General features: G+C 36.9%; 1 protein-coding gene across 1 annotated transcript; it reads right to left on the bottom strand.

Moving 5' to 3' along the window:
* Window positions 1-11,590: 11,590 nt before the first annotated feature.
* On the bottom strand, window positions 11,591-12,543 carry LOC124960136 (olfactory receptor 8G1-like). Its single transcript, XM_047518701.1, has one exon. It carries the CDS (start codon window positions 12,524-12,526, stop codon window positions 11,591-11,593), a length of 936 nt encoding a protein of 311 aa, XP_047374657.1. The 5' UTR covers window positions 12,527-12,543.
* Window positions 12,544-13,662: the final 1,119 nt, after the last annotated feature.

Here is a 13,662-nt window from a genome sequence, read left to right on the forward strand (position 1 = left end):
TATATTTTTCTAGGTCAGATTTTGGCACGGTTTTAATTAGTTATCTGGAAAAATATTCATAATAACAAATAGGTCAATAAAATTTTTTGTTTAAAAAAATCATCTAATTCAACTTTAAATTGCATAAGCAGATTCACACTAAAATTTTGTGTTGGCTGAAAGCTACAGTTCTTGATTGATGAAGATCCTGACCCAGATCTGCTTGATATTATTAGTTTAATGTGTAAGTAGATTTTTAGAGTTTCCAGGGAACCACCTTTTAGATCTCTTACCCATCATCGTATCTTCTCTCCAATTAAAAACTTGATTGAATTACAAATTGGAAAAACAAACAGATGTGAACAAATGTAAATATAAAACAGGAGGTATAAACTGGAAATTAGTTGGAGAAATTTAATCACTTCCACCACCACAAAAAAATCAAAAGGAAGAAGAAAATAAAAGAACAAAAAAGAGAAAAATCATTGAGGAGTATAATGCATTCACTGGATGTGGTAACCAAGGCTTTTGTATTTATATATTTAATAGCCTTTCTTCTTAAATCTAAATAGCAGAGGAATTTCCTCTGTGCTTGTATGAGTGGAGCTATTTCCTGCTGTGGGTGTAGCAGTCTAAATTGTGTTGTTTGGTACCCAGACATTACTGTGCCATCTGGTTTGTCATGTTGACTCATTAGATTTCAAGTTCAATGAAAAATTTTTGTCTCATATTTATGTTTGAATTCAAGAATCAATCAGGCTTGCTTAGGTACTTATTAGAACAGGCAAGCTTTACAATAGAAGTAAGATCCCGGAAACAATGACTGATTACAACCAGTTTGCAGAGTCGGAACCTAACCATACACAAATGACGCCTCTCATATACACCCCTAGGATAAGAAAAATGCAGGCCTTAATACCGGTTTGCTGAGGATCGAGTCCATGTTCCCTGGAGTGGAAGAATGAACACCGAGAGAATGGCTGAGGCAAGCATAGCAAGCAAGTTTTATTCAAGAAAGTGATATCAACAGACTTCTCAGAAGAGAAAGGGCCCTAGAGCTAGGTGTCTGTGGGAGGGGGTGAAAGAAATTTCTTTCATTAATCATTGTCTTTCCTCTCTTCCCCATATACATGACAAGGAGTAAGAGCATGGAGGTCATTGTTAGCAACATTTTGTTTTCTCTTTGATAACCAGTCATCATCCTCTTGACCCCCGACATTCATTACCTACACTGACTGCCTGACATTTTCCCGTCTTATTTTCTTATTCCTGCCTCTGATTAAGGGAACCCTTACCTTGTAAGGGAAATGAGTGATAACTGCTCTGGCTTCATCAGGCGAAGAGGGAGTGACAAGGAGCAAGCAGCTTGGGTTTCCCTTTTTGGGATGTTCAGGCTGGCTGAGAGGTCCCTGGTAAAAGTCTGGTTTAGTTAAAACCTGGGGTGAGGGTGCCCTATGAGAAAGCAAGAAGACATGAATACTGGAAGGATATTGTTACAATGAATGCAGCAACATCCAAACATACCAATAAGTATGATGATGACAATAGAAACCGCAATTTTTTCCACCAGGAGGTGCCAGAGAACCATAAGGCAAAAAGGTGCCCCCATGACAAGGTCAGTGAGGCTATGGCATCTATTTGGGAATATAAATCTTTAAGGATTTTAGTGACATTGCCAGAGTTGTCAGGAATGTTAACACAACATTCAGTTCCAAAAATGGCACAGGTGCCACCTTGGGCTGCATGGCACCTTGGGCTACAGTGCATCCAAGGCCATCTGGTTTTGTAAAACTGCCTTTCTCCTGAAGGTTACCTGCATGTTAAGGAGAGAAATACCTTCTTCATGTTCATGGAGGGCATTTTGGGTATGATTTGTTACAGCTTCCACATGCTGCATTATATCCTCTAAGTCAATTTATGGAATAAACAGTGAAGCTAAATGATCATACATATGAAAACAGATTGTCCCCATTGATGTTTGAGATTGGGGAGATTTGCAGATTGTCCTATATTTTGTGTCCATCTTCCTCTCATCCAGGGGTGCCTAATAATACATCTTTCCATTCAGTTCAGGGGAATTCAGGGCCATAAGTTATCCCACATATCCATTGTGTCCCATTGGACACTGGCTATGTAACTGTAGGCCAAAAGAACCAGTTAGTCCCAAACCTATCACTGGCTTATAAAATCATGATGTTTTGGCATAATGATTCTGGGATCTATCCTAATTCCCAAGAGGCATTAGGCCATTTCTCATAGGCATGGTTACACTGTTCCCAATGGATTGGGGCGTTTGATTTAAATGTCCTGTGGTGGGTGTAAGCCATATATTTTCATCCCAAATCTGATAGTAACTATCCTTCTATCTTTGACATTCTGGCATTGATGGTGGAAGGTGAGGAGTAGGTGGGCTTACCTGTAGTTTATCAGCAAATTTTAAAGATTGGTTTGCTCTAGAGTGAAATTCTTTCCATGACTGGGTTGTGACAAGTCTCATTTATAGGTCATAATTAATAGCTGCATTGGTGGTGGTTCATAAAGAGTGTATGTCTTCCTCCTGTTCTAACATTAAAGGGTGATTTTATCCAGTCGTTCCCTTGTACAGGAGATACCCACCAAGGCATTCCAGAAGTGCTGGTAAGGGGCAATAGTTCACATATCCAGCAATTATCTTTCTAGTGGTGTACTGTTGAGCCCAGCATAGAAAAAGTTAATTTCAGTGGACTTATATAAAATAATAAAGAGATGAGAAATATTTACATATCAGTACTGTCTTTGTGGAAGAGATTTTTTTAGGTCTTCAAATGGAGTTCAGGAATATAGGGTACTGGGGATTGAACTCAGGAGCACTCAACTGCTGATCTACATCCCCAGTCCTTTTTTGTGTTTTATTTAGAGACAGAGTCTCACTGAGTTGCTTAGCATCTTGCTGTTGCTGAGGCTGCTTTTGAACTTGTGATCCTCCTGCCTCAGCCTCCCGAGCTGCTGGGATTACAGGCATGTGCTACTGCATGGGGCCTCAGTTTTTTGAGAAGGAGAAGTTTCCCTGTGAGTTGATCCAGGATGCCAAAATTTAACCTGGGCGTGGTAGATCCAATTTTCTTGTCCAAGCACTTTTAGTGCAGATAGATAAAATCACAGAGAAGGGCCCCTTTCGGATGGGATCTCAGTTTGGAGAATTTGAAAGTATTGTCTTGACCATAATCAGATCCCCAAGCTCATAGAAGTGAGTGGTTCAAATGTGGAATATATAGATTTCCACTTGAAATTTAACCATCTTTGTGATAGGGACCACCAGATATGCAGTTGTATGATCTTTGAGAATATCATTTCTTCAGAATGGCTTCCAAATAAGAACTGGAATGGACTAAGCCCCAGTGTCCCTGGAGAGTTTCTAATTCTGAGGGCAAAAGGGAGCACATTAGGCCAAGGGTAGTGGGTTTCTTGAATGAGTTTTCCCAGATGCCTCTTTAAGATATCATCAGTCTTCTTTACCTTTCCCAAGGATTGAGGTCTCTCTGCTCAATGGACATGATATTTTATGCCTAGGATTGTGGATATGCCCTGAGTAACAGCCACCTTAAAAACTGCCCTGCTATCAATCTGGAGGCTATGAGGCAGTCCAACTGAGGGAACTATTTCTTATAACAAAGATTTTACCACCTTTCTTGCCTGTTCAGTGCAGGAGGGGTAAGCCTCAGTTCATCTAGTAAAAGTGTCTACCATAATCAACAAGTATTGGAACCTGCTGCTTTTAGACATGTGGGTAGAATCAAGTTGCCATTCTTTCCTGGGGACTTGTCTTGTCCTTTGTAGTCCTGGAAGCCTTTTGGAGGAGTTAAGTGGGTTTTTTGATTGAAGCTTCCATCTGGATAAGGAAGAAACAAGACATAGGTGTTCACACTGGCAAGACTATCTTTTTACTCTATAGGGACATACTTTGGTGAGCTTCTCATGGCCAACAATCCTACCTCTCATATTCATGTTCTGCCAGATACATTGTTCTCTTACTTGTGAGGATGCAATGATCTTTGTTTGCCATATTCCAAAGACTTGGGCAACTCAGACTTAGTGGCTATTACTGACTTCCCTTGGCCACTTTGAAACTTGCAAATGTGTTGTCCCACAATAAAAAAGTTACCTACAGTAGGATGTATTCCTCTGCTCTGTGCATCCACATGATTATGTAGTCTGGTTTGGAAGAATTTCCCTCACTCACACAGGGTTCAAGCAGACTATGGAGGCCAAAGGCATTAGGGGTAAAGCCTGGAATAAGAAACTTATGCAAATTACTGTGGGCCAAAAGAATCTCCAGAGGGCAGGAAGGACATTTAGTGGTTGTTGAACACTTAATGTTCTTTTTCCAGAGAAATCTAAGGAAGAAGTCAATTAAAAGGATATGGTCCCAATGATCCTGGGGATTTTGAGATAGAGATCGTAATTAGGACACCTTATGATCTAGATGGTGATGGGCTAAAATACGTCTCCCAAGATCTCTGAAAAATAGGAAGGGATGAGTATAAATCTCCCTTGTGTGGCCAAAGCAACTAACTGGGGCGCAGAGGATCACAGAAACAACAATCAGGAGAATCACTACATGCTTGCAAGTTCTCAATATGTGAATAAAGGGAAACCAGGCCTTTTCTTATGAACCATACCAAGTTAAATGTCCCTCTCTCAACAGCTAAAGCCTTATTGGTGAGGGAAGGGGGTTGCTTGGGAGGGACAAGCACAAATGGAGGAGAGTGTGGTTCACTCAAATGGAGGTATATGTGTTATTGGGGCATTCACTCAGCACTGACCAGTTGACCAGTCAACACAGGATACCTAGAGGGCTGTTGGGAGATGGGATCAGAGAGGGAAACTTTGAGGTCCACTGAGAAGTAACCTCAGTCAAGACCTCACAGTTGTTCCCCAACTTTGCCCAAATCTTTGCATCCAAGGCAGACCAATATCAGGAGCCACTGTTTACTGGCAACAGACATGCTCCAAGCCGGGACAGAAAATTAGAAATTGACCTCTGCAGATCCCAACATACCTGACCTACAGGGCAGATGATTAGAAACCACAATAAGTTATGAAGATTTTTATTGAAGACTTAAAGTTGGTAGCCATGCTAATCACATTTAAGTGGCTGATGGGTGCCCAGAATTGTCCTCCACAAGGAAAGAGACAGAAAGATGCTTGGTGCAGGGGAACTCACCATGGTGATCCCTGGAGAGCCCCTAGCTGACACTAGTTGGGTGGAGATCAGGTCTGTATTCCCTGAAGTCAAAGAATGAACACCGAGAGAGTGACTGAGGCAAGCACAGAAAGCGAGTTTTATTCAAGAAAGTGATAGATACAGACTTCTCTGAAGAGAAGGGGACCCAGAGCTGGGTGTCTGTAGGAGGGGGCACAACTTGCTTTCTTATAGACCCCCGAAATTCCTTCTTTCATTAATCATTGTCTTTCATTGTCTTTCCTCCCTTCCCCATATATGTGACTAGAAGCAGGAGTGCAGAGGTTAAGTGTTAGCAATCCTTTATTCTCTCTTTGATAACCAGTTATCATTCTCTCAATCCACAACATTCATTACCTACACTGACTGCCTGACTGACATATTTTTATACCAAAATATAATGTGAAACTTATCAGATCTCTAAACATCTGAAAAACACTAAAGCAAATCTTTGAGATCTTGGAGTAGTTTAAGATTTCTTAGAAAGGATATATAACCACACAAAAAATAAAGAAAACTTCATAAACATGGTTCAATTGCATTTTAACAAAATTAAAAAAACTAAAAACAAAATTAAAGATACCGTTAAGAAAATGAAAGACAAGCTTAAGATACTACCTGGGTCTGGAAAAGGAATTTTATCTAAGTATGTAAAGTATATATATATATATATATATATATATATATATATATATATATCATTTGAAGGGAGAAACACAATAGACAAATTTGGCATGAAAAAGAAATTTTTAAAAAATTATTGTTGTAACTATGACTGATGTATTCCAAGAGAATACAGAAAAAAATCACAGAATAAATTAAGGAAGTCAGTACAGAATATGAATGAGAAATTTGATAAGGAGAGAGATTAGAAAAGAAACAAACAGAAATCTTGGAAATGAAAGACACAATAAATCAAATAAATTATTCAGTTGAAAGTCTCTCTAATAGAGTAGACCAGTTTGAAGATAATCTCAGAGCTGAAAGGGAAAGTTGCCAATCTTGAACATTTGAACACTATTAAAGAAAATAAGTAATTATGATCAGAATATACAAAAACTCTGGGACAACATTAAGTAACCCAATTTAAGATTCATTGGCATTAAAGAGTGTTGCACACTCTTGGCATAGATAACCTCCTCAGAGAGATAATAACAGAAAATTTTCCAGACCTTGAGAGTAAGATGAACATTCAGATAGAAAAAGCATTCAAAACCCCAAAAAGATAAGATCAACAATAAAAACAACAACAACAACAAAAAACCTCTAAATGCCTAACATACAGTACAAGGACATAATTTTAAAAGCTTCAGGAGGAAAGCATATTAGGTCACATTTTGAGGCAAATCAATCATAATTACCTCTGATTTCTCAACACAAACTCTAAAAGTCAGGAGGTCTTTGCAATAATGTTTTCCATATTCTGAAAGGATATAACTGTCAAACAAGATTATTATACCCAGCAACCTTCAAAATTAAAGAAAAAATAAAAACCTTCCAAGTTAAGCAGAAAGTAAAAGAATTCATGACTTCTAAAGCAACACAATAGAACTTGCCATAAAGAAATTCTCCACATAGAAAAAAATAAAAAGCAAGTCCCAGAGTTCACAAATAAACAAATACTTGAAGTCAATGAGAAACAGGACAAAATTAAACATTAAAAATGAATCAAAATGACAGGAATTAATTATGATCTTTCTGCAATATATTTGAATGAAAGTGATCTGAACTCTCCAATCAAAAAATGTAGACTGGAATAATGGGTTAGAAAATAATATCCAACTATATGATGCTTTCAAGAGACTCACCTTACAGGTAATGACAAATATAGACTGAAAGTGAAAGACTGGAAATTGATATGCTATGTAAATGAAGTCCACAAACAGGCAGTTGTATGTACTTTCATATCCAAAAATGTGAACTTCAAGCCAAAATTAATCAGAAGAGACAAAGGAGATCACTTCATTGTAAAGGAAACAATACTAGAAGAAGATATAATGATATAATATAAAGATACAATTTATATATGTTTCATTATCAGGTTAAAGATTATGCAAGCATTATTCTTTGTACTTAGAAAGTCACAGGACTAGAAATATCTATGCAGCTTTTCCCCAGTTGCAATTCACAGTTGCAATGTGCAATGTGCAATGAAGATCCTTTGTTTAAAGTTACTCTTAAGCTGGCAGGCTCAGGAGTTGCAGAGCTGGTGAAGCATTGTGGTTGTCTAACATGAGAATTACTCTGTCTCCTGGACCTATGTGCCTGAGATAAAAGTGGAAGCTGATAAGACTTTTCCACAAAGCCTCCTCATGCAGGGCATTACCAAAGGAGCTAGGCATCCTATGCCTTTGTACAGAAATATTCCTAGGCACCAAGCAGCTACAGCCCTGAGGTCATCAGAGTCCAATTTCAGTTACTGCTGTCCACAATCTACAGAGTATTTCATTCAGTAAAAGCTGAATACACTTTCTTCTTAGTGAATAATGAAACCTTCTCCAAAATAGACCATATTTTAGGCCACAAAGCAACTCTTAGCAAATACAAAAAAAAAAAATAATTTCTTGTATCTTATAAGGTCTTAACAGTATGAAATTATAAGTCAACATTATAAAACCCTTCAGAAACTATATATACATCTGGAAATTGAAAAACATACTTTTGAATGATAAATGCATGATAGAAAAATCAAGAAAGAATTTTAAAAATTCTTGGAATCAAATAAGAATAGTGATACAGCATACCAGCTTCTGGAACATTAGTAAAGCAGTTTTAAGAGGAAAGGTTATAGCTCTGAGTCCCTACATAAGAATATCAGAAAAGATTCCAAATAAACAACCTAATAATGCACCTCAAGACCCTGAAAAGAAGAACAAATCAATTCCAAAACCATTAGAAGACAGAATATAATTAAGATCAGAGCCAAATTTGCCAGTAAATGGATGGAACTGGAGACTATCATACTAAGTTAAATAAGTGTACATAGATAACCTAAACAAATCAATGACTAGCAATGAGATTGAAATAGTAGTAAAAGGTCTTCCAAAAAGAAATGCCCATGACTGGATGGATTTCTCACCTGAATTTAACAGGTGAGAAATCCCAAACAACCAAAACCAAATGTTCTCTCTGATACGCAGATGCTAACAAACAGTAGCAGTGCAAGGTGGGGGTAGGGAATATAAATTCATTGGATTCGACAAAGGAGACTGAAGGGAAGGGAGATGGGAATAGGAAAAGCAGTAGAATGAATCAAACACAACTTTCCTATGTTCATATATGAATACACAACCAGTGTAACTTGACATCATGTACAACCAAAAGAGTGGGAAGCTATACTCCATGTATGTATAATATGTCAAAATACACTCTACTGTCATGTATATCTAAAATGAACACATTTAAAAATTTAAAAAAGAATTAGAGCTAAGATCAATGAAATAGTGTATAAAATATAAAAAGAATCAATTAAGTGAAGAGTTGGTTCTTTGAACAGTTAAACATGATTAATAAAACTATAGTCAAACTAAGACAGAGGCAGGGGGTGGGGAATATCAATAGAGACATCACAGAAATCCAGAGAATTGCTGTGGACTGTTTTGAAAACTTACACTCCAATGAATAGGAAAATCTAGAAGAAATGGATACATTTCTATACACATTTCTATTCCTATGCCACAATTGAACCAAGTGTACATAGATAACCTAAACAAATCAATGACTAGCAATGAGATTGAAGTAGTAGTAAAAGGTCTTCCAAAAAGAAATGCCCATGACTGGATGGATTTCTCACCTGAATTCTACCAAACTTTTAAAGAAGAATTAATACCAACACTCCTCAAATTATTCCATGACATAAAAATGAATGGAATGCTTCCAAATTAATTCTATGAAGACAGTATCACACTATATAAAAGGGCATGTCAAGGAAAGAAAAACATAGACCAATATTCCTGATGAAGATAGATGCAAAAATCCTAAGTAAAATATTGCCAAATAATATTTAACAGCATATTAAGAGATTGTATACATCATGACCAAGTTGGGTTTATCCCAGGGATGCAATGATGTTTACCACATGCAAATCAAAAACTATATTTCTTCACACAAATAGAATTAAAGACAAATATCACTTAGTCATCTCAACAGATGCAGACAACACCTTTGGGCCATGATGGCTTCATTTTTTCCAGCATATCCTGATAGGTGCACACAGGGACTGACTTGTGGAAAGGCCAAGTGAGCACCTGGGGGTTCCAGAATGAACCTGGAACCTGAAGTTTCCAGAGTGAAAGTGAAAAGCTCATGTTGCAGATTTGAAGTGAAACACCCTCATTGCAAGCTGGATCTGATCTTGCACAGGACTGACAATATGCCTTATACTTGCTGAATTGAGAGGCAGTCAGAGAATGTGACGTGGGAAACCATGAGATGCTTGTATGATCATCAATATCTCTGTCCTATGGAACTTATAGTTTATTGAAATCAGAGAAATATAAAGAGTAAATATTTAAATGATCATATGGTAATCAGAAGCAGTATAGTCTAAAATGAAATAGCCAATTCTCCTAGACAAATTAGAGGGACAACATGGAAAATCATTTAGGCTGGTTTTCAAAGATGAGTTCCCTGAGGAACTAACTTTAAATTTCTGTATCCTTGAGAGGTATATTTTTAAGACAGATTCTGTTACATTTTTCATCCATTATCTTGAAGTCTACTAGTCATAGTAAATAAATCACTAACTTAAAGAAATCATTTAACTCAGCTTCAAAAAGAATAAATAGATTGATAATAGGGTCCACTTAGGCTCAGATTTTTACTCAGTCAAGGAGACTCTTCCTTTTTAATGTGCTTAATTTGATATATAACATGATTTTAGAGTTTCTGCGGACAGTCCTCTAGAGAGATAGACTATCTTCCCTTCAACTAAAAGTGTGAACAAACCATAGTTTGGATGACCTAGAATCTGTGAATAATCATGTAAAGATAAAGTAACCAGTATTACCTGGAATATGAGCAAAGTCACATATCTAATGCTACTCCCAGAAAGAACAATGTATCTTCTGACTATAGTAATATAGGTTATTATATGTAATAGTATGACATACTTTCTCTTTTAGCAATTTTATTGTAGTATATTTTATATATCATTAAATTCACCAAACAGCTACACTGGAAATAATTTTTTTGATGGCAGCATAAACAGCTTAAGTTCTGCTCTGGGCTTGAAGAATTGCTCTTTATCCAGAATGGGTTTTAGGGTTCCAGCTTGGCTGGTATGAGCCATCAGGTGTAAAACAGACATCATTTTAACTTCCCTGTGTCATATACTTGAAAACGAAGAAAAAAATGTTCATTGCTTTAGGGACTCCTTGGTTGTTGACAGGATTATTGAATGAAGAGATCAGTTATTCACAAGCTGTCACACATGTACTAGAATTCTGTCACAGAAGGAGTACAAGACTAAGACTTCTAAAGCACTGCGTACATGATAGGTCAGAATGTCATCATTATCTTACAGATCCTTTAAGAATTTTCCAAAATTAAACACAATGATTTTGAACACAAAAATATATTAGACTATATTTTTATTTTAAACAAAAGTCATATATAGTTCCTTGGAGAGATTAATGGATATATTAATGGATGCGGACAATATAGGATACATATGGTTTTCCTAGAAATATTTCACAGGAGGAAATATGATAAAGTCAGCAAGGAACTAATAGGTGGTATTAGCTCTTCTAGGTCCTGGTGGTGTGGTAGTATGTACAAAGGAAATTTGCATGGAGGTCTCAGTCTGCTCAGTTAAAAAATAAGCAGGCAAGAACGAATGAGAATAAAGGGGGAAAGAGTGTGTATATTGGTTTGAGAACAAGTTGAACATATATATCCGTTTTTAACTCAGATTTTAAAGTTTCTGTAATAAGAGAGAGAAAAAATAAGATAAAGTATATGAGAGAAAAGGGCAGGAAAAAGATTTTTTCAGGTTGGAGTATCTCCATAACTATGAATTATAGTCATGATATTTATAAGTTTTATGCAGTTTCATATATATGGAAGAAAGAAGGTTGATAATCACTTTTGAAAGACGGTCATTTCATAAACTGAGTTTTGATCAATTTTATAGAAGATATAAAAGATGATGGGGTTGGTACTAATGGGGGTGGATAAACACTAACCTTAGCATTTTTTCTAATTTTTGCCTCTGTGATATATATGAGACAAAACTCTACCTAGAAAATGGCATCAAAAAGACAATAAAAAGAAGTAATGTCAAAAATCTTAGCAAATATGTACGGATATTTACAAATAGACTAAACTGAACAACATTAGTTCACCCCATGTGATCATCAATGCATTAGATCTGATAAAAATTACTTCTGTTCACAGGAAGGTTTCCCTGTGTAGCATTTTCTTCAGGGCAACACTAACATCCTTATTCCTCAAGCTGTAGATCAGGGGGTTCAGCATGGGCACAATAATGGTATAAAACACAGAGGACACTTTCCCTTGGTTCATGGAGCTGACTGACGATGGCTGCAGGTACATGAACGCAGCAGATCCAAAGAAGAGAGCAACAGCTGAGATGTGGGAGCTGCAGGTGCTGAAGGCTTTGGCTCTGCCCTCAGTGGAGCGAATGCGCAGGATGCTGGCAAGGATGAAGGTGTAGGAGCTAAGGATGGTTAGGGTGGGGACAAAGATGTTAAATGTGCCCAAAAACAGAATTAGCACTTCATTGACATAGGTACTTGAGCAAGAGAGCTTCAGTAGGGGAAGAAGATCACAGAAGTAATGGTTGATCACATCAAATTTGCAGAATTGAACCCTGATCATGAAGGCTGTATGAGCTGATGCACAAACCACACCTATTATATAGACCCCTAAAATGAGGGAAAGGCAGGTCTGGGAGGACATGATGACATGGTAAAGCAGTGGGCTACAGATGGCCACGTAGCGGTCATAGGCCATTGCAGCCAACATGTGACACTCTGAGATGGCAAAAATGAGAAAGAAGTAGAGCTGAGTCATGCATCCAGGGTAGGAGATGATGTTCTTCTCCATCACAAAGTTCACCAGCATTTTTGGGGTGATCACAGTGGAATGACAGAGGTCAATTAAGGACAGACTGCTGACAAAGTAGTACATGGGGGTGTGCAGGTGAGAGCTGAGCCCAATCAGTGTGATCATGCCCAGGTTCCCCAGCACTGTGAACATGTAGATTTCCAGGAAGAGGAGGAAGAGGGGCAGCTGGAGCTCAGGCTGCTGTGAGAGTCCAGCCAGGATGAACTCAGTCACTGTGGAATGATTTTCTGTTGTCATGTCCTCTGTTCAGCTTCTGAAGGGGGAAACAAAACAAAACAAAACATGCTTGCTGGAGGGACTTCATTATTCTTTTCCATTGACATGTGTGTGCCCCCATATTTCCGGTTTAGATATCCCTTAGTCTTTATATGATTGTTTGGCCTGGGTCAATTAAGTGAAGTGTGTTTCAATTTAATATTTATTAAGACTTTTTTTCAAATACTATAAATGTATTTTATATAAAAATTTTTAGCCGACTTAAATGTTTTCAGAAAACTTGACTATTTTAGAGAAGTTGATATAAGAGAGTAAAACTGGCTGAGTGAAAAGTTGAATAGAGCAAGCTCGACTAAGGGCATCAGCGTTTAATAACAGCAAACTGATTTCTGACACAGGTGAACAGAGAAGTTATTATTTCCAGATTTTTCAATTTTTTATGTAATTATCAAGAAACCTGATAATATTACTTAATTTAAACAATATTTACAACAGCCATTGTGCAAATCTAACAGCTGAAGTAGCTCACAGCTAGCTGGTTTGTAGTCTCAGTAACAGATCTGGTACTTCTTAATGTCAAAGATCCTGTGTTCATATTGTGACTCCATCATTATTAACTTATACCCTTGGGCAAGTAAAATACCTTTTTTGGTGTCTTAATTTTGTAACTATGTAAAAGAAATAAAAATGTTACTTATCTCATAGTAAAATTGGCTGAAACATCAATTAGTTGATGAGCAATGTTATTATCATCCTGATGCTAATTATTAACAATGTATCAATTAGAAAACAAACTCTAGTTACACATTCCAATTACAATAATGCACATCTTGATGTCCCAACTTTCCTCAATCTTTTGTGAATTAGGATGGAGTTCAAAGCAGAAACATACTTTGGGAAAACATGGAAACATAAATGTTATCTCCTATTGTGTTAAATTATGAACAGACAATCATAGCATATACCAGAGTAAAATTCCAAATGAATTTCAAAGGAATTATAAAAAAGGTGAAATGAAAAATAATCTAAAAATTTAGATCATCTTTTTACATTGAAATAGATGTGACAGTCATGATTTTAAAAAAAGGCTTAACCTATAAACATCTGGAAGTGAATATTAAAAAGAAACTTTGAAACCTTGCAATAATTTAATGTAC

This window comes from Sciurus carolinensis, chromosome 11, assembly GCF_902686445.1.
Source record: "Sciurus carolinensis chromosome 11, mSciCar1.2, whole genome shotgun sequence".
Lineage (NCBI taxonomy): Eukaryota > Metazoa > Chordata > Mammalia > Rodentia > Sciuridae > Sciurus > Sciurus carolinensis.

Coding starts and splice junctions, on each gene's coding strand:
- LOC124960136 (XM_047518701.1), bottom strand. CDS start 12,526: ATGACAACAGAAAATCATTCCACAGTGACTGAGTTCATCCTGGCTGGA.